The sequence below is a fragment of the Narcine bancroftii genome, chromosome 1 (genome assembly GCF_036971445.1).
Source record: "Narcine bancroftii isolate sNarBan1 chromosome 1, sNarBan1.hap1, whole genome shotgun sequence".
In the NCBI taxonomy this organism is placed as follows: domain Eukaryota; kingdom Metazoa; phylum Chordata; class Chondrichthyes; order Torpediniformes; family Narcinidae; genus Narcine; species Narcine bancroftii.
In genome coordinates this window covers 480,973,527-481,001,287 of record NC_091469.1, presented here as the reverse complement: position 1 = coordinate 481,001,287, position 27,761 = coordinate 480,973,527, and the positions used below count along the sequence as shown (strand labels likewise).

Below are 27,761 nucleotides of genomic sequence, written 5' to 3'. Positions count from 1 at the left end.
GGAATTGAAATGTTTAGCTGCTGGGAGGCCCCACTATTGCAGTGGACAGACGAAACTCCTCAACCAACCGATCTCACAATCTACATCAAGACTCTTCGATGTGCCCAACCACTTCAACTCAAAGGGGACCTCCCAGTGGCCAATCATTTCAATACAGAGAGACTGGACCAGACTGAGAGATCGTTTTGTTGAACACATTCAGACCACTGCAATAATGGGGACATCCAATGGGCAACTATTAACTACTTCTCCGGTTTCTGTTAGTTCCCTCCCCTACTTCCCTTTTGTCTTCTTTCCTCCTGCTCCCTACCCCTTCCCGCTCCATTCAAAGAGCTACCTTCCCTCGCCCTATCACTTTTCAGCTTTTATCTCTTCTGCCTTCCCACCTATGACCCCTTGCCTGGTGGCCTGTGCTCCTTCCCCTGCCTCTTCTTCCGTCTACCCCAAGTCTTTTTATCAGCCATCTGCCAATTTTTTGCTTATACAGTGAAACCTTGTCAGAACGCGATTCGTTAATCCACAGAATCGCTTATAGCGTGGGTGTCTGTGAACCCCAAACATTGATCTTAGGATGCCAGGCTAACAGTGTCTAACAGCCACAAACTCAAAAATGGACTCTTATGACCGGCAAGGGGGGGGGGGGAAGGGGAGACTGGCAGCGCAAGTCAGGTGGGCGAGAGACAGGCAGCATGAGTCGGGTGGGCGAGGGGGAGAGACCGGCAGTGCGTCGGGCGGGCAGGGTGGGGGGGGGGGGGAGACCAGCAGCGCGAGTCGAGTGGGTGAGGGGGGAAGAGACCAGCAGTGTCGGGCAGGTGGGGGGGGAGATGGCAGAGCGACTGGAAGGGGGTGGGGGTGGATACAGCACAATTCGGGTGGGCTTAAATTCTGTTTTTCTGCTTCCTGAATCATGACCTATATGCATCTGTACCGCGAATCGGCTGTAACGCGGTATGAAATCCTGGACCCCCAACTACCGCGTTCTAACAAGATTTTACTGTACCTTAATGAAGGCCTCAGGCCTGTTGGATATACATCTTTACTCCCAATAGACGATGCATGACCTGCCGAGTTTCTCCTGCATTTTTGTGCATTACACAATAATTAGTGTCTACAGACTTTCCTGTTTAACTCTAGCATAAGTTGCACCATTTCTTTAAGTACCCTGGGATGAATTCCATCAGGACCAGGAGCCATCTACTTTTAGACCCACTAGTTTACTGCCTCTTTAGTAATTAGCAAAGTCCTCAAATGCCATCACATCCAGCTTCTGCATTTTATTGTTTTAAACCATGAAGACCAACACAAAACAGTAGTTTATATGAATTAAATATGTTTGGTGCAGATACATGAGCCTGTTCTGTACTCTTCTCCGTTTGAAGCTTTTACAAAGGTTGCAAAATGGCAAACCCAAAAGCCAAACTTTGTTTTTCATTCAAACAAGGAAATCAAATGCAAGTCAGCTCGCATAGTATTTATCGTCGAAAATGTGTTGAAGGAATTTTGAATCGTAACACAAGTGTAATGTAATATATATTCCATACAAGTTGAATAAATACTCGTGCTGGCTCAAATTTCAATAAAAATACATTAAATTGGTTATCCACATCCTGCATTCTCAATCAGGTTGCTCATGCTACTCCATAGAAGAGAAAACACTTTCTGGATTTGCTTTATCCAGTTGGGTTCCAAATCTCGGATTGAGTTTCTATTTTGAGGTTTCTGCTTACGGTGTGACAGTTGCTGCAAATTGCAGAGAATAATACAGTAAAATTCCTGGTGTCCGGCACCCATGGGGATCATATGTGGCAATATGCAAATTTTCAGGTTGACTGAGACACACTTTTACAATGACTAATTAATACATCTGCATTAAGAAAACACAGTTTAAAAGTGTAAGAACAATGCAAAATGTAATCTGAAAAAAAATCAATATTTAAGTCTTGTGACAGATTATATTGTGATTGTATTGTATTTAGATATGTTTTTGGGAGATAAATTGGGGCAGGTTTTTTTAGTGTAGGTCACATACAAACACTTCAAAACAGATCTCACTTAAAATACTGGAGCTCTACTCAAGCCAGACAGGGCAGTTCCTGGGGGCCTTTGCAAAAACTTTGAGGAGTGCCCAAGAGACTTCACTAATGGATTGTTGTTTTGAAAAGCAACAGATGAAAGAGATCGGAGGCGTAGTTCAGAGCCGCAGGCTGTCTAGGAGTGCAGCTTGCAGTTCTAAGAGGTTCATGTGGTTTTTGCAAGCAGAGAGAGTCAAACAGGCTTTCTCTCTGTTTGAGAGATAGAGAGAGATCAATTCTACAGTGTTACACCCAGCAACAGCAGCTGGGACTGGAACAGGACAAGCTGGAAAGCTTGTGGAAAACCCCATTTGGTTGTGAGTACTTAGTTCAGCCTGCTCAAAGCCCTTGTGGTTCATACAAGAGGAGAGGACTGGCTGCCTAATGTTTCACTTGAAATAAGGGAAACAAAAAGGAACTCTGTGGTGACCTGAAAGAAAGAGGTTATCATCTGGAGAACCCTGATGGGGCAAGTTTCTTCGGCAAGACACTGAAGTGGCTGATTAAAAGGGATCAGTTTGTGTCCAGGAACAACAAACCTCTCTCTGAAAACCAACAAGAACCTTCCTGAGTGGTAACCATTTACCTTTCAAGCTCCAAAGCCTGGTGAACTTCATAAATATTAAATTCTGTGCACAGTATAAGAATTGCCTGCATCCAGTAAACTTGGAGGAGTGGAGAAGTGAGATTGAACTGTGAATTAAAGAACTTTTCTAACGTAAACACTCACATTACATACATGTAATGCTCATGGAAAAGGAATGTTAAATATTTCTGGCACCACACCAGATCTAAGTGATCATAATTTCTGGGTGCCTCCTTTCTTTATCTACCCCACTGACATTTTCACACTGTAATTCACCTCAAGTAGTGTTAAACAACAGGAGAAAAGTGGGCGTCTGGAATACATTGCCAGGGGTGATGGTGGAGGCTGGTACAATAGGGACATTTAAAAGACTCTTGGACAGGCACATGGACGAAAGAAAAATAGAGGGTTATGGGTGTGAGGTAGGGAAGGTTTAGATTATTGAGTAGGTTTGTATAGGTCAGCACATCATGTCTGAAGGGCCTGTACTGTGCTGTAATATTCTATGTTCAAACACAAGATATAACATTTTTTAAAAAACCACATTGTTTTCTTCAGTATATTAGAAGGACAATCAAATGAAACTTTTCAAAAAAAAGAGTTGGGAGTAAAGAAAAAGGGAACGTGCGTGGTATTGAAAGACAAAAGGTTTGAATTAAGGCAGGTTCCATCTCAGAGAAAGACACCCAGCTGCTGGGATTTACTGAGAAAAAAATGTTGGGAGGAAATCAGTGGGTCGAGCAGCATTGTGGGGGTGGGGTAAAACGTACCTGAGGGCATGCTCTTCCTATCTTCAAAGAGAATTCTGTGAGACCCTCTCTCAGTGCTCCTCCTCTGTAGTTTACTACCTTCCCTCTCCACTCCCAAGTCCAAATGCAATATTGACAATTCCTTCCACCACCCCACTCCCACACACACAGATGCTGCTCGTCCCTATTAAGTCCCTCCAACAGCATATTACTCTAGTTCACTTAAACGTTTTGAGAGACATGTACTTGCTTTCCAGAATCTAGACTGAAAAGAGATTTTTGTTTTAAAAACCTACTAACGTGAGACACTGAATCCAAAAACTTGTTCATACTCCTTGAGAAGTAGCTTCAGGAGGGTACTCTTGCCTGCACCAGAGGGTCCACTAATTACCACAGGTCTGGGTCCTGCCATGGCTGAAAAAAAAAACAAATGTACAATTTACCCATAATTCCTTACAGCAGATACTTAAGCAATCAATATATGCACAGTTCAAAGAGACCTCTTAACGTGTGTTAAGTTTTTGTTCAGGCAATGATGACATTACACTGAAGTGAATAAACTAGAGTGGCTGTAATAGATGTAAAGTTACTGGATCGCTCTTGTCTCAGCCCTTTAACAAACCTGCATAAAGGCAACACCTTGAAAGGCTCAGGCCCAAAATGTCAGTTTATCTCTTTACCTCCTATGGAGGCTGCAAGACATTCTGAGTTCCTCCAGCATTTCTTTGATTAACGTAAGAAAACATCCTGTATGTTTTTTAACTAATAATATGAACATAATGCATGAACATATCCTGCTAATGCTAAGAACCTGTAGACATACAATCCAAGATCCACTATTCCTCCACACCTTTCTATGTCCTCACACTTACATTGTATTCTGCTTATTTTTGGATTAAATTCAATTTGCTTTCCTGCCCAATTGATCATGTAATAGCTTCCCACTGTCTGAAGCTTTCCTCCCATCATCCAAATGGCCAGTTTCTATATGAAGCTTTCCTCCCATCATCCAAATGGCCAGTTTCTATGTGAAGCTTTCCTCCCATCATCCAAATGGCCAGTTTCTATATGAAGCTTTCCTCCCATCATCCAAATGGCCAGTTTCTATATGAAGCTTTCCTCCCATCATCCAAATGGCCAGTTTCTATATGAAGCTTTCCTCCCATCATCCAAATGGCCAGTTTCTATATGAAGCTTTCCTCCCATCATCCAAATGGCCAGTTTCTATATGAAGCTTTCCTCCCATCATCCAAATGGCCAGTTTCTATATGAAGCTTTCCTCCCATCATCCAAATGGCCAGTTTCTATATGAAGCTTTCCTCCCATCATCCAAATGGCCAGTTTCTATATGAAGCTTTCCTCCCATCATCCAAATGGCCAGTTTCTATATGAAGCTTTCCTCCCATCATCCAAATGGCCAGTTTCTATATTTGTTAACTTTATCATTACTTTGCAAATCATGAACACACGTTGTAAAAAGCAAAACATTAAGCACTACATCCTGCGCATATCCCTTCTAGTCACATGTCGACCATTACCTTTGCTTCCTGCTGTTGAACTGCTTTCAATCCAATTCGGGACTTGATCATGGATCCCATCATTTTTTGATTTGTTGACCAGCTTGCCATGTGGACAATATCAAATGTACTGCCCTCATCGATCTTCCTTGCAATCACTTCTAACAATTCAATCACAGTCGGCAGACTGTCAGGCTTGGATTTTCCAATTAGAGGTTTATTTTCTCTCCCCTCTCAAAATAGATTCCAATTATTTTGCCCATTACCAAAAGTTAAGCCAACTGTCATTTAATTACAGCTTATCCCTGAGCAGCGAATTTTAACAGTCTCTCGATCCTTCATCATTCTTGTTCACAGGAAAAAATAAGGTCAAAGCCTGCGCAATTTCCTTCCTTGCTTCTTTCAACAGCTAGAGGTATTTCTGCCAGGTTTGAAAATTTATTCAATAAAAATGATTTGGAATCCCTTAATATGTACCCTTTTACTATGTCTATCACAGGAACTACTGACCTCCTGAAAACATTTACAGAATCAAATTCCAGTATTGTGGTAGTACCTTCACCTAAAAGGTCAGAATCCCCTTGAAACTAATCCGCAAACTCCCAGACCTGGGACTCAACAGCCCCATTGTGTAATTGGATCATGGATTTCCTCTCCTCCAGAACACAATCAGTGAAAATTGGTAAGAACGTCTCCTCCATAATCTCCGTCAGTAAGTACTGCAGCACCTCAGGGCTGCATTCTTAGCCCCCTTGCTCTACTCACTTTACACTTACCTGTGTCAGCTCCGTATGATGATAACATTATCTACGAATTTGCAAACGGTAGTGGACTGTATAAAGAAAGGCGACCAGTCAGCATACAGGAGGGAGATTGAACACTTGGTGCATGGTCACCAAAACCAAGGAGCTGATTGTTGACTTTAGGAAAGGAAAACCAGAGGGATACAATCCAGTGACCATTGGGGAATCAGAGGTGGAGAGGGAAGCAAATTTAAGTTCTTGGAGTCACCATCTCAGAGGATCTATCCTGGACCCAGCACACCAATGGCAACATGAAGAAAGCACATCAATGTTTCTACTTCCTCAGGAGTTTGTGGAGGTTTGGTATTACACCAGAAACCCTGGAAAATTTCTACAGATGAGTGGAGGAAAGCGTGCTAACTGGTTGCATCACAGTCTGGTATGGGCACACCAATACCCCTGAGCGCAAAGCCCTCCAAAAGGTAGTGGGCACAGCCCAGGACATCACAGGCAAAACTCTCCACACCATCGAGAACACTGCTGTCGGAGAGCAGCAGCCACCATCAAGGATCCACACCACCCAGCACACGCTCTGTTCTCGCTGCTGCCATTAGGAAAGAGGTATAGTTGCCTCAAGACTCACCCCACCAAGTTCAGGAACAACTGCTCCCCCTCCACCATCAGACTTCTCAACGATAAACTCAATCAGGGACTCATTTAAGGACTCTTAGTTTTTCACTTTATTTTTTTCTCTCTGTATTGCAGTTTGTTTACATACATTCTTTATTTACAGTTCTTTATTTGTTTGCCTGTGTATCTTGTGTACGGTACTTTTTGCACTCTATCTTGTGTGCAAGAAAAAGAATCTCAGGGGTGTGTGATGTCATATGCATACTCAACAATAAATCTGAATCTGAAACTATTTAGTCAAACTCCACCACTGTAACACCAGGAACTATAGATGCAGTGAGACAGGAAATCTACTTACTCCGAATGAATAAACAGTACATTAAAAAACCAAAAATGGACTGTTGCAATTTGCACAAACCTTTAAAGGCTTTCTACAAGCTCCAGCAGGTGACCAAAACTACAGTGATTTTTCCAGATAAAAGCAGGGTATAGCTCCTCCATAACAGGGCATAGAAAATTGTTACCCTATTAAAGTAACTGTAAAAAAATATATTATGGTCGTATAAATGTATTAAATCAACCATTTTTCAGAATCCCTCAAACTGCTCCGCCCGACATGCCTGAGACAACATGGAGGTCTTTTCTTGTCAGCAAGTATCACATAATCCAAAATTATTTCATGCATTGTTTAGGTTGAGCGTGGCAAACTTTGAACTATAAAGCTTTGAAATGAAGTAACTATGGGCTGGAGAAGTGAGAATTTTAAGCACTTACAATAAAAAAAATTCACTAAAATCTATCAACAAGTTATTAAAATCTTTGAAATTCTATAACCTCAATATCATTTTCTTGGTTGCTTTTCCGTCAGGTGGAAGGTACAAAAACCTCAAGTGCAGCACCTCAAAGCTCAAAAACAGATCTTTTCCAATAACCATCAGATTCTTCTCTCCCTAACATTAAGCGTAAACTGCTCTGTGACCCCCCCCCCCAAAATATCTGTGCATTACTGAAACACATTCTATCTTGAATTAACTGCAAAATTTTTTTTTAAAGACATACAGCACGGTAACAGGCCTCTTTGACCCATGAGTCAGTGCTGCAGGACTAAATTTAAATTTAAAATCCCCCAGGCCTTAGGACATCGTGGGAAGTGCACTGGGGGTTTGACAGTGACCGTTGTATTTTCTTTAGACCAAGGCAACGTCCCAGAAGATTGGAGAACAGTTAATGTTCCTATTTTGGAAGTGCAACAATGCAACATGCCTTTCTCCAGTGGGAGGGAAATGAATGAAGAAGGTTCTTAAGGACGGAATTTACACCCATTTGGAAAACCATGCAATTAGGGACAGTCTTTGTGGGGCAAGTCCACTCTCACAAACTTGACTGACTTTTTTTTGAAAATACAGAAATAATCAATGAGGATAGGGAAGTAAGTAGGTCCCTTGTGGTAGGCTGGTCAAAAAACTCAAGACATATGGATCCATGACGAGTTGATTTGTTAGATACAAAATCAGTCAGCGAGTAATGGCAGAGGGGTGTTTATTCCTGACTGAAGCTCTGACCAGTGGTGCTCCACAATGATTAGCACTGGGACCTCTAATTTGGATAAAAATGCAAATGCATTTCTGGTTACCACATTACAGTAAAGGTGTGGAGGCTTTGGACAAGTTGGGGAAGAGGTTCATCTGGATACTGTCAGGATTAGAGTCTATCAGCCATAATGACATGTTGGAACACAATAAACAGGAGCAGGTGTAGGCCTTCAGACCTACCCAGCCTGCTGCACCATTCAATAATATCATGGTATGGACTCAGCTCCACCCACCTGCTTTTCCACATAACCAAACTATTTGCCTACTACGCAAAAATCTATCGAGTGTCTACTGTTTCTTAGCCAGATTCACTAACTCGCTGGGAAAAGTAGTTGCTTCTTCATTTCTACCCCAAATCCATTCTCACAGATCTTGAGCCTCTGTCCTCTAGACCTAGTCTCACCAACCAGTTCATTTCCCTCACGTTCATCAATTTACCACAGCAGGAAAATGGAATGGAGTAAACCCATGTTTTTACTGACAATCAGAAATTAGATACTGGGAATTGAAAATAAAGGTGAAAATCATGAAATGGCACCTGTTGAAAGAAAAATGTTGGCATTTCGATTTGAAGGCTTATTTTATTTTACCAAATTTTTAAGTGTTCAGTGAAGGGGTAATATTTCAGTTCCATTTAACTTGATGAGGCATGCCTCTCTGCCACAGTGAACAAAATTTAATACTGAGTGGCATATTAGAACAAGTATCAAAATCTTGGGCACAGAAGGAGAAAGAAATCTTGAACTTGGGGTGAAGTAGTTGAAGTTACAGATGAAGTACAAATGAGGGAAGTGTATGGTCTTCACTTTGGTGGAGGGAATAAAGAAATAGACTTTCTAAATTCTGAAAGAGGAAGTCCAAAGGGACTTAGGACCTTCAGGACTCCTTGAATATTAACTTGAAGGTTGAGTCAGTAGTAAGGAAGGCAAATGCAATGAGGACCAGAATATAAAATAAAAAATATAATGATGAGACTCTATAAGGTGTTGGTCAGACTGCCTTTGGAATATTGTGAGCAATTTTGGGCCTCAGCTAAGGAAGAATTTGCTGGCTTTGGAGAGGTTCCAGAGGAGGTTTATGAGAATGATTCCATTGATGAGAGAATTAAGTTATGAGGAGCGTTTGATGGCTCTGGGATTGTACTTACTAGAACTTAGAGAGTGGGAGATCTCATCAAATCCTACCAAATAATGAAAGGGCTGGATAGAGTGGATGTGGAGAAGATGTTTCCAGTAGTGAGAGAGTCTAGGATCAGTGGGCACAACCTCAGAATAAAAGGTCGTCTCTTTAGAACAGAGATGAGGAGAGGTTTCTTCAGCCAGATGGTGGTGAATCTGTGGAATTTGTTGCCAGATTTCTTTCCTCATCTTTCCTCCCTCCATCTTATAAAATTATGAAAGAAATTGATATGTTTCTACAAGAGTCCCTCTCATTCTTTATAATTCCAATAAATACAGTCCAAAGCAACACAAAATCTCCTCACAGCCTAACCTTCTCTGTCTCTCCGTCTGCCAGACCCGTGCCTACTCAATTAATCTATGTAGAACCTCTCTGTAGTGTTACGGAGTCCAGAGGACCCCAAAAACCATCACCAATAGATATGCACAACACAGGGTTACTTAAACAAAAGTAGTTTATAATTATATTTGAACAAGAAAACAGAATTAACTTTAACGTATTACTTAACCTAACTACTTGATCCGCCCCCCCCCCCCCACCCCTCTAATACTAAGCACAGGTGTGTGTAATGCATGTTTAAGATTAGAAAAGTTATTTGGATCACAGTCCAATCTCACTGGTTACAGGCAATTCTTGTACTGTGCACAGAAGTTAGCATTAACAAAGTTCACCAGTCTTTGGTGCTTAACAGGCAAATGGTTACCACTCAGGAGGGTTCTTGCTGGTTTTCAGAGATTCCTTTTCCAGGACATCCGCAACTGATTCCTTCTCAATCAGTCTTGCTGACGAAACTTGCCCCCGTCAGGGTTCTCCAGATGATCTTTTTCAGGTCACCTGTCACACCGCCAGTCTTCTCCTTCGACCAGACAGCCTTCCAAAATTTGCCAGCTTGTCCCTCTGTATCTGATTTCTGTCTCCTCTCTCTCTGTTTCACTCCCACCCTCTCTGAGAGCAAAACTGTTCTCCTCTGCCTGCAAAGATCACATGCTCTCCCAGGCAAGCTGCAGTATTCTGCAACCTTGTTGCTGCAAAGGTCCTGCAAATATTTTGTTTTAAAATGTGTGTGTGCAAGCTGCTCTAATAATTCCTCCCAAACCACCTCTAAATACAGTAGACTCCATATTCTCTGACATAATTTTAGTGTCATCAGCAAGCTTACCTAAACTACACTTAGTTCTTTCTTCCAAATCAAAGTATGTAGTGAATAATAATGGACCTGTTTCTTTGGAGTGTCAGAAGCTAAAGGGCACTGGGATTGGTATACAAGAACCATAAATAGGGTACAGTGTCTTTTCCCCAGAGAGGATATGTTAGAGGGCAAAGCTTTAAGGTGAGAAGGAGAAATTTTACAGGAGATCACAAGGAGACACCGAGATTCTTCTGATGGTGGAAGTGGCTGGAGCACTTATAATAGTAATCTTCTTTGGCTTGGCTTCGCGGACGAACATTTATGGAGGGGTATGTCCACGTCTGCTGCAGGCTCGTTGGTGACTGACAAGTCCGATGCGGGACAAGCAGACACGGTTGCAGCGGTTGCAAGGGAAAATTGGTGGGTTGGGGTTGGATGTTGGGTTTTTCCTCCTTTGTCTTTTGTCAGTGAGGTGGGCTCTGCGGTCTTCTTCAAAGGAGGTTGCAGCCCGCTGAATTGTGAGGCGCCAAGATGCATGGTTTGAGGCGAGATCAGCCCACTGGCGGTGGTCAATGTGGCAGGCACCAAGAGATTTCTTTAAGCAGTCCTTGTACCTCTTCTTTGGTGCACCTCTGTCTCGGTGGCCAGTGGAGAGCTCGCCATATAACACGATCTTGGGAAGGCGATGGTCCTCCATTCTGGAGACATGACCCACCCAGCACAGTTGGGTCTTCAGCAGCATGGATTCGATGGTTGCGGATTCTGCCAGCTCGAGTACTTTGATGTTGGTGATGAAGTCATTCCAATGAATGTTGAGGATGGAGCGGAGACAGCGCTGATGGAAGCATTCTAGGAGCCGTAGGTGAAGCTGGTAGAGGACCCATGATTCAGAGCCGAACAGGAGCGTGGGTATGACAACGGCTCTGTACACGCTGATCTTTGTGTGTTTCTTCAGGTGATTGTTTTTCCAGACTCTTTTGTGTAGTCTTCCAAAGGCGCTATTTGCCTTGGCGAGTCTGTTGTCTATCTCTTTGTCGATAATATTGAAGAACTATTTAGACAAACATGTGACAGACAGAGAATGGATAAATACTGACTACGTGCAGCCAGATTAGTTAGATGGGTTAAAGGGCCTAATCCTGCACTGTACTATTGTCTATTCTCTACTCATTCTTTTTACATCTCATCTGAATAAAGCTATTCCTGGTCAAGGGTTATAGCCTGAATCGATGGCCGTCTATTGCTTTCCTTGGATGCTGCCTGACCCACTGAGTTCCTCTAGCATTTTGTGTTTTGCTCCAGCAGGTCTCTTTTAATCTCCAGATTGCTCAATTGTCAGTGAAAATCAAAACTCACTGTAATCTCCATGCTGTATGAGTCTTCTATGTGGGATTAATATGGATGAGTACCAACTATTCAGTGTTGATGTGCTGGGTTGAATGACCTGTTTTAATGCTATACGACTCCGTGATTATGAATCCAGACAATTTCAGTCCTTTTCTGTCCATCCAGCTTCTCCATCATTCTTTAGAAGTTTATGGCAAAAAGAAAAACTCCATTGCCCACAATCTTCTGTTCATGTTTATCCTAACCCATTTTACTGATCGACACCGAATTCTCATCAATATCTCAATCCCTATTAGAGTCCTTCCATCTTTAACCTTCTCCAGCCTCACAACTCTCCAAGTTCTCTATTGGCCACCAGTTCTGGCTGAGTTCCTCTACTTGATAATCATACAACAGAATTAGGCCATTTAGCAATAGAATATGCTCTGCTATTTGAATTATGGATTACGTATTTTTCTTCTCAACCCAACTGCCCTGCCTTCTCCCTATAACCTTTGATATTCTTACTAATCAACCTTTGTTTTATATTCCCAATGATGGCCTCCTGGCCATCAGTGGCAACAAATTCCACAGATTCACCAACATCTGGCTGAAGAAACCTCTCCTCATCTCTGTTCTAAAGAGACAACCTTTTATTCTGAGGCTGTGCCCACTGATCCTAGACTCTCTCACTACTGGAAACATCTTCTCCACATCCACTCTATCCAGCCCTTTCATTATTTGGTAGGATTTGATGAGATCTCCCCTCTCTAAGTTCTAGTAAGTACAATCCCAGAGCCATCAAATGCTCCTCATATGGAATCATTCTCCTCTGGAAGCTCTCCAAAGCCAGCAAATTCTTCCTTAGCTGAGGCCCAAAATTGCTCACAATATTCCAAAGGCAGTCTGACCAACACCTTATAAAGTCTCATCATTACATTTTTTATTTTATATTCTGGTCCTCATTGCATTTGCCTTCCTTACTACTGACTCAACCTTCAAGTTAATATTCAAGGAGTCCTGAAGGTCCTAAGTCCCTTTGGACTTCCTCTTTCAGAATTTAGAAAGTCTATTTCTTTATTCCCTCCACCAAAGTGAAGACCATACACTTCCCTCATTTGTACTTCATCTGTAACTTCAACTACTTCACCCCAAGTTCAAGATTTCTTTCTCCTTCTGTGCCCGATTTTGATACTTGTTCTAATAAGACACTCAGTATTAAATTTTGTTCACTGTGGCAGAGAGGCATGCCTCACCAAGTTAAATGGAACTGAAATATTACCCCTTCACTGAACACTTAAAAATTTGGTAAAATAAAATAAGCCTTCAAATCGAAATGCCAACATTTTTCTTTCAACAGATGCCATTTCATGATTTTCACCTTTATTTTCGATTCCCAGTATCTAATTTCTGATTGTCAGTAAAAACATGGGTTTACTCCATTCTGTTTTCCTGCTGTAGTAAATTGATGAAATGAACATAAAATTAGCACAGATTTCTGACTGTTCAATTTCATGTTAGAGCACCTGTACTCATTAAAACCAGAAGCATTAACAAAATAATCCTTGAAATAAATTGCTGAAAACTCAATTCTGTGGTCCTAACAGCAGTGAATTAATCTGCCAGCTAATAGTAGATAAAATGGACCAGAGACAAAAAGCCCACAAAAGCAAATCCTTGTCAAAGTTGCCGGAATTTTTGCCTCAGCATCAGTGTAAAAGTAAACATTAAAGAATGTCCAAAAAGATAACCCAATCTCAATAGCAGTCTGCAAGGGCTGCTTTCTATTCATGGATGCAGTTTGCTTACCATGTATCTTGTTTAGCCCCTGCTAATCACAGCTTCTGGCTTTCAGTTCAAGCTCTCCATGCACCAGCACCGAGTTCAGGTAGAAGTGTCCCACTTCATCAGACTTAAATAATTACACTTGAGTTATTGACGTGGACAAATCCAAATCTTCCAGCAAGGTAATTGGCTCATCTACAGTTTAATTCCATCTGAAGCTCGACATGATGTATTCCATGTTAAATTTAGTGCATCTCCAATTTATGTTGAACAAGCTTTCCAGGTTATTCTTCGGAAGTCCCTCTTCACAAGTGATTACTAACCATACATTTATGGAAAAAGTATTCTTAGTTATTTTCCCCTTTAGTATGTAATCTACAATTGAAACCCATACTTGTGCCTGGAATACTTTTGGTATAGTGGGATTTCAAAGCTCCTTGCAAATAAATTGTTCCCCCCAAAAAATTCCAACTTCTGCTTTATATTAAGAGATTTCTCAATGAATGGTTAGAGCAGAACTGTTTACATTAAAAATCTGCAAATAAATAAATTATCTTTTTTCCATTATACACAAGCAAAAAAATTTGTTTTTGTTTGTAGATTTTTAAATAGAAAAGGACAGATTTCTAAATTTGAACATACAAACACACACACACACAAATAATTTCCTAAGTGAAAGGTTGACATCAGAAGACCAATACCCAAAAGTAAAATCCAACCAGATCAACTAACAACCATGAAGAAAAAAAGTGCTTGTCATTTGTACGGTGCAAGCCTGCAAGTTCAGGAGACCAAGATATTCACCGCAAAAGTGGTTAGTGCAACGCTGGTGCTGTAATAGCGACCCAGATGTAGGGAGTTTGCTGTACACCTTCCAGGTGTCCGGTTTCCTACCAAAACATATGGGGTTTGTAGGTTAATTGGTGTATCTTGGGCATTGCGGGCTCGTGGGCTAGGAGGGCCTGTTACCATGCAAAATCTCAAAAAATTGTATCCAGACCTTGGGTTAAACAAGAAGATGCCAGAGGATTGAAATAATACAGAAAAATGCTGGAGGAATTCAACAGATCATGGGCCACTTCAATTCCACATAATATTTTCACACTGGCATGTTTGTCCATGGACTCATGGACTGCCAGTTTTGGTAGTTTCAACCAAATGACATATCGACTTCTTAAATTTTCACTACTCCTTTTTTCCCCTCACAATTCCTCATCTCTGTTAGCTCCTTTCCTTTCTTCGCCCTCCCATTGGCATTCAACTATCACCTGCAAGCCTGTGCTGTTCCCCTTCATCTTGCCCCAGCTTCTTAATCCAGGATTTGCTTACTCTTTCGCATACCTGAGGAAGGACTCAGGCCCTATATGTCAACGTCCTATTAGTTCCCATGGATTCTGCATAATTCCAGCACTTTTGTGTATATATATATCATAACCAGAACCTGCTGATTAATTTCGATCACTTCACCTCACTTTTTATAGAGAATAAGAAAGACAGGAAACAGAAGTATGTGTAAGGAAACTTGTTGGCTCCAGTGATCAATAATGCCATTAGTTTCAAGGTAACTATGGATAAGGATAGGTATGGTCCTTAGGTTGAGATTCTAAAATGGTGAAAGGGCAATTTTCAAAAATGAGAAAGGATCTAGAAAATGTAGATTGGGATAGCCAGTTGTTTTCGGTCAAGGATGTACTTCTTAAGTGGAAGGTCTTCAAAGGCAAACTTTTGAGAGTGCAGTTTGCACGTTCCTAGAAGGATTAAAATCAAAGTTAACAGATGTAAGGAACCTTGGTTTTCAAAGGATATTAGGGACCTGGTAAGAAGTGAGAAGTATAGAGCAAACTAGGTTCTTAAAGTTTATAAAAAATTCAAGAAAAAAAAACCAAAAAGTTGGAAATCAGGAAGGATAAAACACAAGGTTACTTTGGCAGAAAAGGTAAAGAAAAATCCAAAGGACATCTACAGGTATACGAAAAGCAAAAGTTTTTTTTAAAAACTGTGTCATGGGTGCCTGGAATGCCTTGCCAAGGATGGTGGTGGAGGCTGTAACATTAGGAGCATTTAAGAGACTCTTAGATGGATGAAATAAAAATAGAGTCTATGAGGTAGGGAGGGTTTAGTTTTCTTTTAATGGGCAGGTAGGTCAGCCCAACCTCAAGATCAAAAGGTTCCTGTAAGGGCTGTAATATTCGATGTTCTATCATAGGAAGGGAAAAATTAGACCTGTTGAAGATCAGAGTGGCTGGTCATGTATGGAGCCAGAGAGATGGGGGAGATCATAACTGTTCTTTTGAATTTATAATTACTCAGGAAACTGGCACAGAGTCTTTGGAAGCAAGGCAAATAAGCAGAGAGGTCATGGAGTGTACACAGATTAAAGAGGAGGTATTTGCAGTCTTAAAGCAAACAAGGGTTTATAAATCCCCAGAGCCTGACAAGGTATTTCTTCAAACTAGCCAATGTGTAGAAATTGCAGGGGCCATGGTAGATAGCTAATGCTGTTCTGTTGTTTAAAATTAAAATCTAACCATTTTACATATCAAATGTTGCTTATTTTATTTTTTTTTCTCCAGTCACTATTTTATTTTCTTATTTATTTCTATTTGCACATATTTAATTCTAAGTCTTTCTCTATTCAGCCTGGAAATAGCTCTGTGCCCTGTTCGCCCACATCGACCAAAATGTCTCACCTGCCTGCACTTGGCCCATATCCCTCTAAACCTATCCTATCTATGTATCCATCCATTTTTTTTTCTTGAACATTACACAAAAAGGTCGTACTGCCGGAGCTGCTGTAAAGGCAGCGCTGCCGCAGACCCGTGGAGAGCAGGGAGCAGAGTCACAACGTTCCTGTGGGGTCCAACCACCAGTTCGACTGCTTTCAGCTCTGTACAGGCTTTAAATGGCCTGTAAATGGATTCAATGATGATTTAATTTTATTCTGCGATTGAAGAAACACACAGGCAGTGGGCAGTCAAGGTGAGCAACGCACGCAGGCTATGGGCTGCTGGTATCTGCGGCTGAGGTATTCACACTAGGCTGCAAGCTGAGACTAGCTGAAGGGGTACCAGGTATTGGAACTGGGATGCAAGAAGGTTCTGAGGTTGCTGAAGGGTTCGTTGAAGATTTCCTGACTGTGTCAGAGGTTCAGGTCTGGAGCTTTGCTGATAGTTTGGACTGGACAGCAGCAGGCTCTGGAAGTGAATCCATGGGCACTCGATGACTCTGAGGGGACTCTGTTTTGTTTCTCTTTGTGCCTGCAAGAGGCCCTTCAAGCAATTTCTGCTGACAGTAAATCTGTCTGCCTTACGGCAGATGAAAACAAATTCCGTGTAATATTGCACTGTCTTTATTAGATGATAATAAATTGAATCTTCAATCAATAGTACCTTGACCCAACTACATCCTCTGACAGCTTGTCTATACACTCACCACCCACCGTGTTTAAAAAAAGTTACCAATCAGTTCCTATTAAATCTCTCCCCCTCACCTGAAACCTACATCCTCTGGCTACCAGTTCCACTACTCTGGGCAAAAAACTGTGCATTCACCCAATCTATTCCTCTCATGAGTTTGTATACCTCTAGAAGATCACTCCTCATTCTCCACAAGACAGTTATGATCACATTTTATCAGCATCTAATAATGCTCCCAAATTTGCCAACAAGGGAGGGTGTGAAAGCCGACAAGCATTATTTCAGAAAGAGTTAAGATCTCACAAGGCACGAAGTAGAATGGGCTGCTGGTATCTGGGATGCCTCACAGCTCCAACAACTTGGGCTCAATCAGAATCTGGTTCTGTCTACGTACAGTTTTGTATAGTCTTCCTGTGAGAAGCATGCGTTTCTTCACACATCTCAAAAACATGGTTGGTAGGTTAATTGGCTACAGTAAATGGCTCCTAGAGTGGAGGTGAATGGCTGAGGGAACACAAGGATAAAATAGGATTAGTGTAAATGGATGATTGATCATCTGTTCAGATTTTCTAGGTCAAAGAGCCTGTTTCTATGCTGTTTGATTCTACAGAATATGGCCTCATAACAATTTTTTTTTAAAGTTAAATAACCTTTGACGTGTAAATTGCAAGTCAGGGTCCATTAAGTTCATGCAATGGACCTCAATAGGATCTGAATGTTTATAATCCGAGTTAATGAACAAAAAGCAAAGTGCAAAATTGACAGGTGAACAATCCATTTTGAAATACTGGTAGGGTTGATTACACTGGACCAAGAAAAACCGGTTCTGTGTGCCCTTTCATAATACCTACCCGTTAGCACAGAGCAAAGGGGTGCCTAGCCTCCAGCAGTAATGTCCTAAGTGACGCGTCGAGCGATGGTGGACTTGCCCTCCTCGAATTCTGTGTGGCAGAGGAACTCCTCCATGAGTGTTCCATGCATACAGCCCTTCCATTATGCCAAGGCACACTGGGACACAGGGGCTTTAAAGGAAAAGGTGGCTAGTTCCTTACCTGTCCTCTCCCTTTCTCTCCCTTCCCTCTGTCTCTCACAGACATCTATCTGTCCTTGTTTGTTGTATGTACCCATTTCATTTTGTGTGTATGTGTGTGTTTGGGTACTGCCACTTTGCCACACTCGCTATAAATGTGTGCATATGAGTTTTATTTTGCTGCTATCACTTTCCCATGCCTGTAAGTTTTCACCAAGTGTGTGTTGTGTGTGTGGGGTGGGGGTCACAGTTTTAGTAAGCCTCCCCTGACCTTGCCATAGGTGCTATTTTTCCTAGATATGCCACTGAGAAACTGGAAATTCCTCCCCACACCCAACAACAGAATAAATCATTGAAGAATATAACAAATAATAGACTGAATTTGTTGGGTTCATTCTTGCCAAAAGCTAAAACAGAACTTTGAAGTATACTTTAATTCAGTTGTTTAATTAAATTGTGCATGTATTTTCCCACATCTTTTGTTCTTGTCTGTTTTATTTCCACTACGATTTTCCCATGATCCTTTATAAATTGTGCCTGTCTGTTTTATTAAATTGTGCGTGCATTTTCCCACGTCTTTTATTCTTGTCTGTTTTATTTCCACTATGATTTTCCCACGGTCCTTTACAAATTGTGCATGTCTGTTTTATTAAATTGTGCATGCATTTTCCCACGTCTTTTATTCTTGTCTGTTTTATTTCCACTATGATTTTCCCACGGTCCTTTACAAATTGTGCATGTCTGTTTTATTAAATTGTGTGCGCATTTTCCCACACTCTTATTTGTGAGTGTTTTATTCCCGCTACGGTTTTCTGATACTGGAGTACGTTTATATAGGTCGGCACAACATCATGGGGTGAAGGGATCATACTGTACTGTACATAATGCTTAATTATGTTTTAAGCATGAATAATTTTGTTTAAATACAAGATAATACATTGATCAGGATTGCAAATTTGGTAAATTGAATACAAAGTTTATACCTTCTTTTTAAATCAGTGTTTTGTTTTGGAAGAATATCTTTTGTTTCCTTCACGTCCCTGCACACATGCAAAAAGAAATCGGCAATGATACTACCTCCCTAGGCGGTTAACTCGAGGGCAGATTTGCCCCCTCCCCCCTACCAGTTCAGGAGTGTTCACACTGGCAGGTGAACTGGTAAATTGGTGGTTAATTACTGCGTTCAAGTTCCAATGTGAAAGGGGCTCATTAAAGTCTGGAAGTAATTTATCAACACCAAAAGTTAGACCAGCTTTTACATCAATTGAATTAAGGACATCAGTCTTTCCATCGTCACCAGTGACGGATTAACTACCACCAGGGCCCCTAGGCTGAGCTTTAGTAAGCCTCCCCTGACTTTGCCCCCCTGCTCCACCCTTTATTGAATACAATAAAGTGGCATTAAATTACATTAAATAACATATTAGGGGTCTCCAAAGTGGTCAATATCAACTCCTGGGGTTCCAATAGAACTACCAAGGGGTCGAAAAATGGCAGGGGATCAAAAGGGGATCCATAAACACCAGGGTGTCAATTGAACTTTTGGTGTCGAAAGAATTGTAAAGCCTCACGTTCCCACTCACGTTCCCTTCTCCCTTCTGGGTTAAGCCTTCTCAGCCTAATGGTTAATCCACCACTGGTCATCACCATGACAAAAAAAACCACACAAATTCCATTCATTCAAGCCATTTGCATCAGTCAATACAGCATCAGCAATGTTAAAATCTACCAGTTATACATGGAGTACCCTATTATTCTTACACACATCTCTGATTTCTCTACACATCTGCTTCTCCAATTTACCTTGACCTTTGGGCTGTCTATAATAAAGTCCCATCAAAGTGATCATTCCTTTGTTTCCAAGTTCTACTGATATACCCTTCCTGGACAATCCCCCTCAAAAATCCCAAGCACAGTTGTCACGTTCTTCCTCATCAAAAAAAACACACCCGTCTCCTCTCTTTGCTGTATTTCTATCATACCTGTAGCATCTGTACCCCACAAGGACTGAGCTACCAATCTTGCCCTTCTCTCAGCTAAGTTTCTGTTATGACTAGAATGTCCCAGTCTTCTAAGACAATTCATGTCCTGAGCTTGGATGCCTCACCTGGTTAGCCTCTCATTAAAATAAATCCAGTTTAAACCTCTGGTCTTTATTCTTCCTTTGCTGTGCTCCTGCCTACTGCTTCTAATTTCTGTTCTGGGACCTAGGTAGACCTTTTGCCTACCTAGGTTAAACTTAACAGATGGTTGTTGTGGCCATGCAAAGGATCTAGACCAGTAGTTCTCAACATTTTTTCTTTCCACTTACATACCATTTTATGTTATCCCTATGCCATCAGTGCTCTATGATTAGTAAGGGACTGCTTATGGTGAGATGTGGGTGGGAAGGGAAGGTTGAGAATCACTGTTTGAGACCCAATTGTTACTGAAATATTTGGCTTGAGAAAAATTGTCATTGGCCCATTTCCTTTGGAGTTAGGAAACTGTGCACATAACAAATCAATTAGGTACGATTAAAACAAACTTTTTCTTTCAACTCACATCCCACCTTAAGCAATCCCTTACTAATCACAGAGCACCTGTGGCAAAGGGAATACTTACAGTGGTATGTGAGTGGAAAGAAAAAGGTTGAGAACCACGGGTTTAAAAGTTTAAAATGAAGAATTTTTTCACTGTGAATGAACAAAATGATTACTAAGAAGCCAAGCCAGCAAAATTCAAGATCGGAAGCGACACTGACTCAGCCAGGAATGTCGAGTAAAAGCCTGAAAGGGAGTGGCACAAGAGCAGCTTTGGGACCGGCTGAACCCAACAATGCTGGGGGGTTGGCACGAGGCCTGAATATAATCCTGGATAAGATGGAGACTTTATGCACTTGTTTCATGGGCAATGAAACCACAATGAGAGATATGTCACAGAATATGGCTGAATTTACAGAGGGAATTGATGATTTAATGCAACAAATGGGCCAACGGTTAAAACGCAAGAAAAGCTAAAAGTTTTAGAAGATGATGCAAAGAAGCTATTCTGGACAAGATGGACCACATGGAGAATTTTAGCAAACACAATAATGTTTGGATTATTGGTTTGATGGATGGAACCGAAGGGAGAGATCTGGTGAGCTTCTTTGAAAATTGGATTGCACAAGTGTTGTGACAAAATAGATTCAAATGAAAACTACAAATAGAAAGGGCTCAGAAGTCCTGGCAAAACCTTTGAGTTACTGGGAACGGGAAGCAGTTTTGGGAGCTTGATTAACGTTTGATTATTCTAAGCAACACAATGGCCCACATGATATCGACAGCTGAAAGATGTTATTCTTTCAAGATTTAGCCCAACTTTGATTAAGCAAAGGAAGAAATTGATGATGTAAAAAGGCAATTGCGGTCAAAGAATATAAATACTCGGTGATATATCCTGCGACTCTGAGGGTCGAAGTAACAGATGGCAATCGATGTTTTATCAAGACTAAGGAAGAAGATTATGAAAAGATTAAAGATATTAAACAAGAAAATTAAGAAGAATGGAACTATGCAAAAAGTATATTTTTTGAACCATCTTGTATTTATTGTTAAATGTTATTGAAATTTGCATGGAGAGCTCAAAAAAGAGCGACCCTTGGTAAAAACAGCAGCAGGGTGGAGATGCTGGTCCAAGGGGGATAGTGGTGTCAGGAGAGGAGCAGTTTCGAACGACGGCACTAAAGGGAGTGGTTCTTCTTTCTCGTGGGCTTCCGGGATTTTTTGTTGATGTCACCGTCAGAGCAGGGGCACTATATATGTTTGTTAAAGGGGACAGATCACTGTATTACTCGAATAATAGAAATATATCATGACCCCTATCAAGACCTATAATGAAAAATCATAATTCAAAGAAAACACTAAAAAAAACTCAAAAGAAAAAGAAGATTAAGGACCTGAAAAGAAAAAGGCAGGTGCGTCGTCTGCACCAAGTCTTATTTCCATAATCACACTTCTGGTCATACTGGGATAATTTAATTTTATGCCTATTTAAGGGGGGGGGGGGTAATCAATCTATCTGACAACCAATGAACTGCAGATAAGGTTGCCATACTCTACGAATGTGTCATGTTTTCTCTGTGGTTATATGTAATTTCTTCACACATTCCATTGTGTGGTATTTAGCTGGGAGTCAGACTTCAATGAAACCACCATACACATCCTGGTTACCGCCAAAGTGACCTCCACAAACAAAATTTGGAATTTAGACAGTCTAAACTTCTAAACTGCTCTTCTCTAATATCCGCCTAGAGTAACAGTCCTGTAGAAAATCCACTCTTGTAATTTTTTTTTTTAAGAATATCCCCTAGGTTTTCCCAACCAGGTAGTGTGGACGATAGTTCCCACCTCCACACTACATCTAAAACACATTTCTGAAATCTCAGACTTTGATCTGTGTAATTTCTGAGGTGCAAGGTACAACTGGTGCAGGAGATTATACTGCACCATCCTGTATCTGGCAATGACAACCCTTCACACTGTCCAGACACAGGTCCTGTCACCACTCTTCATTAATTGTTGTACGCAAGTCCGATTCCCATCTCTCGCTCAACCTTTGTAGGCCCAGTTTCGGACTCTCATTTTAGAATATGTAATACATCTTAGAAATAAATTTACACACATTCCTCTTTTAAAAAGGTTTTATTGCTGAACAATGTTTGAATAAGAACTGGGGGGGGGGGGGTGAATATGGATAGAATGTTAAAGTTTATTAGTCTGAATGTTGACGGGATAAACGGGCCACTGAAAGGAAAATGTTCTTGGCATGCTTAAAAAAACGAAAAGCTGTTGTCGTTTTCCTGCAGGAAACATATCTTACTAAATTGGAACATGCTGAATTAAAGAGGATGAGTAGGGCAAATAATATTGTCTTCTTTCATTTCAAAGGCGAGAGTAACAGCAATTTTAATTAATAAAAATGTACCAGTAATATTAGAATATAAAGTGATTGACCAAGCCGGAAGGTTTATAATGGCACATTATAAAATTTACGCAGAATCCTGGAACCTTAAGAATTATGACAATGAAGCCTTTATGAAGGATATCTTTTTTTAAAAGCAGCAGAGGGTAGACAAAATATATTGGTCAGAGGGGGATTTTAATATCTGTTTGGATCCGATATTAGATAAATCAGTGAGAGTAGTAAAAAAGGCAAAAGCCACAAACGCAACGCTATCATTTGTGAAGGATTTAACTCTGATTGGTATCTGGAGAGAACTAAATCCCAAAGAGAGAGACTACTCATTCTACTCAAGGGTGCATGACTCATACCAGGATTGATTTATTTCTAATGTCTGCACAGTTAAAAAGCAGAGTGATAAAAACAGAATACTTGGCAAGGCTACTATCAGACCATTTACCTTAACTATTGCAATAGTGGAAAAACAAAAAACTGTGTACAGATAGCGTCTTAATTGCATGTTGTTGAAAAGGACAGATTTCTGTGAGTTTATTAGGAGACAGAACTGTTTTGTGAAACAAATCTCCCTTCTACCAGGATACGCTTAAAGCTTATCTGAAAGGGCAAATTATTTCTTATACAAGAATCTTAAAAGGTAATATAATGCAGAATTGGATGGTTTGAAGAAAAATATCAGAACTTGAGAAAGAATATTAGAGGACGGGTGTACAAGTATAGACTCCTAGAGAAATAAAGTTGAGATATTACACATTGCAAACGTATAAAATGAAAAAAAAGTAAAATTAAGCAAAAATATTATGAATTCAGAGAACAAGCACATAAGGTTTTGTCCTGGCAAGTGAAGTGAGAGGAGCCGTCGAGGATGATAAATGCAATTAAAACAGAAGCCAACATTCTAAGGTACAATCAGAGATTAATGATATTTTTAGACAATATTATACAAACCTATATGAATTAGCATTATTAGGAGATGATAATAAGATGGGTGAGTTTCTAGTGAATGCAGAGCTTCCAAAATTAGAGGTGAGAGAAAGATAGAGTTAGATGACCCTTTCACAAGAGAAGAAATTGAGATGCCTCTGAACACTGTAAGGTAAAACATCATGAGATGGGAATGTGTAAGGAGTTACCCTGTACAGGGCTGTAACAAGAAGGGGAGGTGTCCTTGTACTCCTGTTAGGTAAAACATCATGAGATGGGAATGTGCAGGGCTGTAACAAGATGTGAATGCATCCTTGTACTTACAAGATAAGAGAGACATTGATGGATTGAGAGGCAGGAAGCTAGCAGGGAAAGGATAGCAACAGTTTTAGTCATTGGACAAGTAATGATATGATGATGTTCTAAGAACATATCCAAGGGTATAAAAAATCACCATTTTGCTGATAACGGCAGAATGCATTCTCCGACTAACATGGTTAGTCGCAAGTGTTACAATCTGGTAATAAAGAACAAAGAACCCTGATTTCGACTCAGCCTGGTGTTTGTCTCACTCATTCATGAACAAAGCAGACCTAACAATTTGGTGACCCCGACGTGATGGGTGAGTGAACACTGGACGACGGTTTCTGTTTTTTCTGACAATCATCTCAGCCGGCTGATAAAAAGGTCCAGAGAAGCCTGTTTTAACAAAATTCTCTTTTTTTTTAAAAATCTTTATGATTGTCAGTAAGAACTGGAGATCGGACAAATTAGACGACCACAATTGAAGGTCGCATGCCAGGATTGTAACACGTAAGTGATTACAGACAAGATAAAAGTCCTTAAGGTGTTTGAATGACATTTATTAAGTGCTTCGCAAGAAACTACTAGAGTTTAAAAGTCTTTATTGTGTCGTTGCAAAGTCCAATAGAGTGAGAAGGTGGTCTATAAACAATTGAGGACCTGAGTTTTCTGCCCTAAACTGGTTATTAAGAGGAGAAATCTCCCACGTGAAGGTTGGGCTTTGAAAGAAAACAAAGGTTCAGGCTTATTGGCCTCAATTGTATCTGAGAGACTGACTTATAAATGTCCGGTAGGTATGATAATGTCTGTACACTTGAGAAGTTAAGAATTTATTTCCCCAATTCGCCGTGGTGGAATACCACAGCAGACACTAGAGACCTTGAGACAACAAAAAAAGTACTCAGGGACGCCTGCCTGATGAACAAGAACGACGACAGAAGGCTGCGACAGCTGTGTCCGGATCAGGTAGGAGATATTAATGAAAAAGTTGACAAACTCCTAAGAGACACCCGGTTTATTCGAAATACTTTTGATAAGTTAAATGAGGGTATTCCCAACATCACCAAGGAGATAAAGTTACGTAAATTCATAGATTGGTACAGGGAAACAGGACAAAAGTATAGCCCAAATATTTGGTTTTCTAGTTGTAATTTAACTTTCAGACCCCTTTGGGAAAACAGAGAGTGGAAAACGAGCAATCAGAGTATACAGGACAATTGGAGGACAAGACTTAGAGACTGTTCCTTTAAAAGATATTAGTCATCCAGCTTGCAAGGAGACATTTTTAAAAGCAATTTTCGTTGACATAGATCCCCTAAACGGACAAGAACCTAAATTAAAACAGGCATTAGAAAGCGGTCCCGCAGCTATGGCTGTACAGTTGCCTGCTAAGACTTTTGACCAAGTTATTAAGGAAATTAATCAGGAATTAGAGGAGCGAAATACCAGTAATGCGGCATTGGAAAAACAAAAAATGCTCCGAAAATGTGTAGACCGCTGGAGGAAGAGGGGTTGGTTACCCGGGGGCACTGAGATGTTCCTGACAGGTGAGGGAAACAAAATTTTAAAACGTAGAGTCTTAGACAAGCTGGAAGAAACAAAACGGGACACAGAAAACAAAATCTTTAATCGCGAGTCAGCAAAAAAGAGGGTGAGAGACAAGGAGATTCAGTACCGCGATGTCCTAGCTCTATTTGAAGAATTTGGTCTCCCTGGTAACCCACCTGTTACTGCCCCTGTAGAAATAGCTTGTAGACCCCCGCCCTATACATATGTGGCGTCAAATGGTGCCCCTGGCACCCCAGATGGGATCCTGGAGTCACGTCCCTTATATCCAGATATTGAGACACTGGGGTGTGACAAGAACCTCGGGAATAGGGACACATCAGACGAGGTACAGGCCCCTTTAATAAAAATAGAAGGGGTAGTAATAGATGTAGAGACCCCTCTGGAGTCCAAGAAAATAGAAAAGGAGTTAGAGATACAGAAATGGAACATGAAAAAGGTTCAGGATAACATTAAAAACTTAAACAGAGATATTAATGTGCTGGGGCAGATCAGTGAGGATCAAAAAGAATTAATGGTAGGTGTATTTAAGGAAGTGGAAAAGATAACTACAACACTGTCAGGAGAAATTAAAGCTGAAGGAATGGTAATAGGAGTAAAGGACGAAAAGTGTAGTACAGAAGAGGAAACGAGATACGATCCACCATGGGAGGAAAGTAGAAGGAAAAGACTCGGGAGGGAGAAAAATAGACATGCCTACCTGGACATAGTTAGGACAAAAGAGAAAGATGTGAAACAACTAAACTATGGCCGAAAAGATTATCTTAGAGATGAACGTGACCAATATACCTTTGACCCTGAGACATTGGAAGCTGATAGGGACAGTGACAGTGACGAAGAAGAGTCAGAACAAGGTGGGATAAATAAATGCATGCCAAGAGTAAAGAAGGAGCAGAAATCCCCAAAATTGAGATATCAATGCCCATTACTGATCACGGGACGGGGAACTCAAAAATATGTACCCTGGTCACGAATGGACTTAGAGAGTTTAATGAAAAAACTACCTCCGTTGAGTCCATGGATTTCTTGTTTTGAGCGAGAAACCTGCCAAGAACAATTAGCACTCACAGATGTCAGAACTATCATGATAAAATTAAAGGCAGAAGGGGCCCTGAAGCAAATAGAGAGAATTGTAAGAAGCAGTAAATTGGGGGATGAAATAGAATTTAACCCACTTCGGAATAAATTTTGGGAAGCACTTAGAGAAACATTTCCTACACCCTATAGTTTGGATGCCTTGGTAACCCTTCAACTAAAGGAAGGAGAGACTGCACACGAGTATTTCACTCGAGCATGGGACTTATGGGAAACAGGGACTGGAGAAAGACCCGACCACAGCCCCTTAGGAAGGGCTCACTTTCGTAATGGGATAATAAACGGACTACCTGCTACGGTTCAAGCAAAATTAAGGGACATTGTGGGAGTAGAGACAATGTCAGAGGATTTGTGGAAAAGACACCTGACACATGCAATCAAACGACATCGTCAATCAGAGCATGCTAAGTCAGAAAGTGCGTCCCAGAAGGAGGTGGACAAAACAACCGATAAATTGGTGAGAGCCATAGAACATATAGGGGTTAAATTAGCGGCCCAACAGATAGTCCCACAGGTCATGGGGCCAGTGATAAATCCGGGACCCCAAGTAAGAAATGGTTGGGAAAGACAGCTAGGTACAATGTATAGAGGGGAACATGCAGTATGCTGGTACTGCCAAAATCCTGGACACTACCAGCGGAACTGTCCGGAGGCTGGGAGAGCAAGGGGAAAAAGATTACCCTCTATTAGAGGCTATCGGGGAAGAGGAGGAAACTTAAGAGGACAAGCAAGGGGTAGGGGTGGACACATTGATGGGCCCCAGAGAATCGGGGGGTGGCAGAGTGATCAACAAGTCCAGGCACCTCAGTGTAATGACTATATTGAGGAAGGTGCTGAATTTGATTATTGAAGGTGCCCTGGAGAATCAAAAATCACGCCTCCCTGGGAGCCACCAAAAATTTGGGGGACGGTAAATGGAGAAAAAATTGAATTTATGGTTGACACAGGGGCAGCAGTTACGACAGTGATTAAAAAACCCCCAGGGAGCACATTTTCGGGCAAAACATTATCTACAATAGGATTCTCCGGGATAAGGGAAACACAGCCCTATACAGATAACATCGACATGACATTTGGACGACAAAGGGTTAAAACGCCTGTCCTGGTTGTGCCAAGTTGCCCCATTAATTTATTAGCAAGGGACATTCTTACCAAACTAGGAATAACCATACAATGTT

General features: G+C 41.0%; 1 protein-coding gene across 10 annotated transcripts in view; it reads right to left on the bottom strand.

The window, feature by feature from the left end:
• Positions 1 to 27,761, bottom strand: part of guk1a (guanylate kinase 1a) — a 97,177-nt gene that overhangs the window by 24,045 nt on the left and 45,371 nt on the right. For 7 of the 10 annotated variants that reach the window (XM_069914893.1, XM_069914897.1, XM_069914895.1 and 4 more), the window contains one exon: positions 3,708 to 3,821. In XM_069914893.1, coding sequence (XP_069770994.1) covers positions 3,708 to 3,821 — 114 coding nt within the window. The other 3 variants (XM_069914896.1, XM_069914900.1, XM_069914901.1) reach the window with 3 other exon arrangements.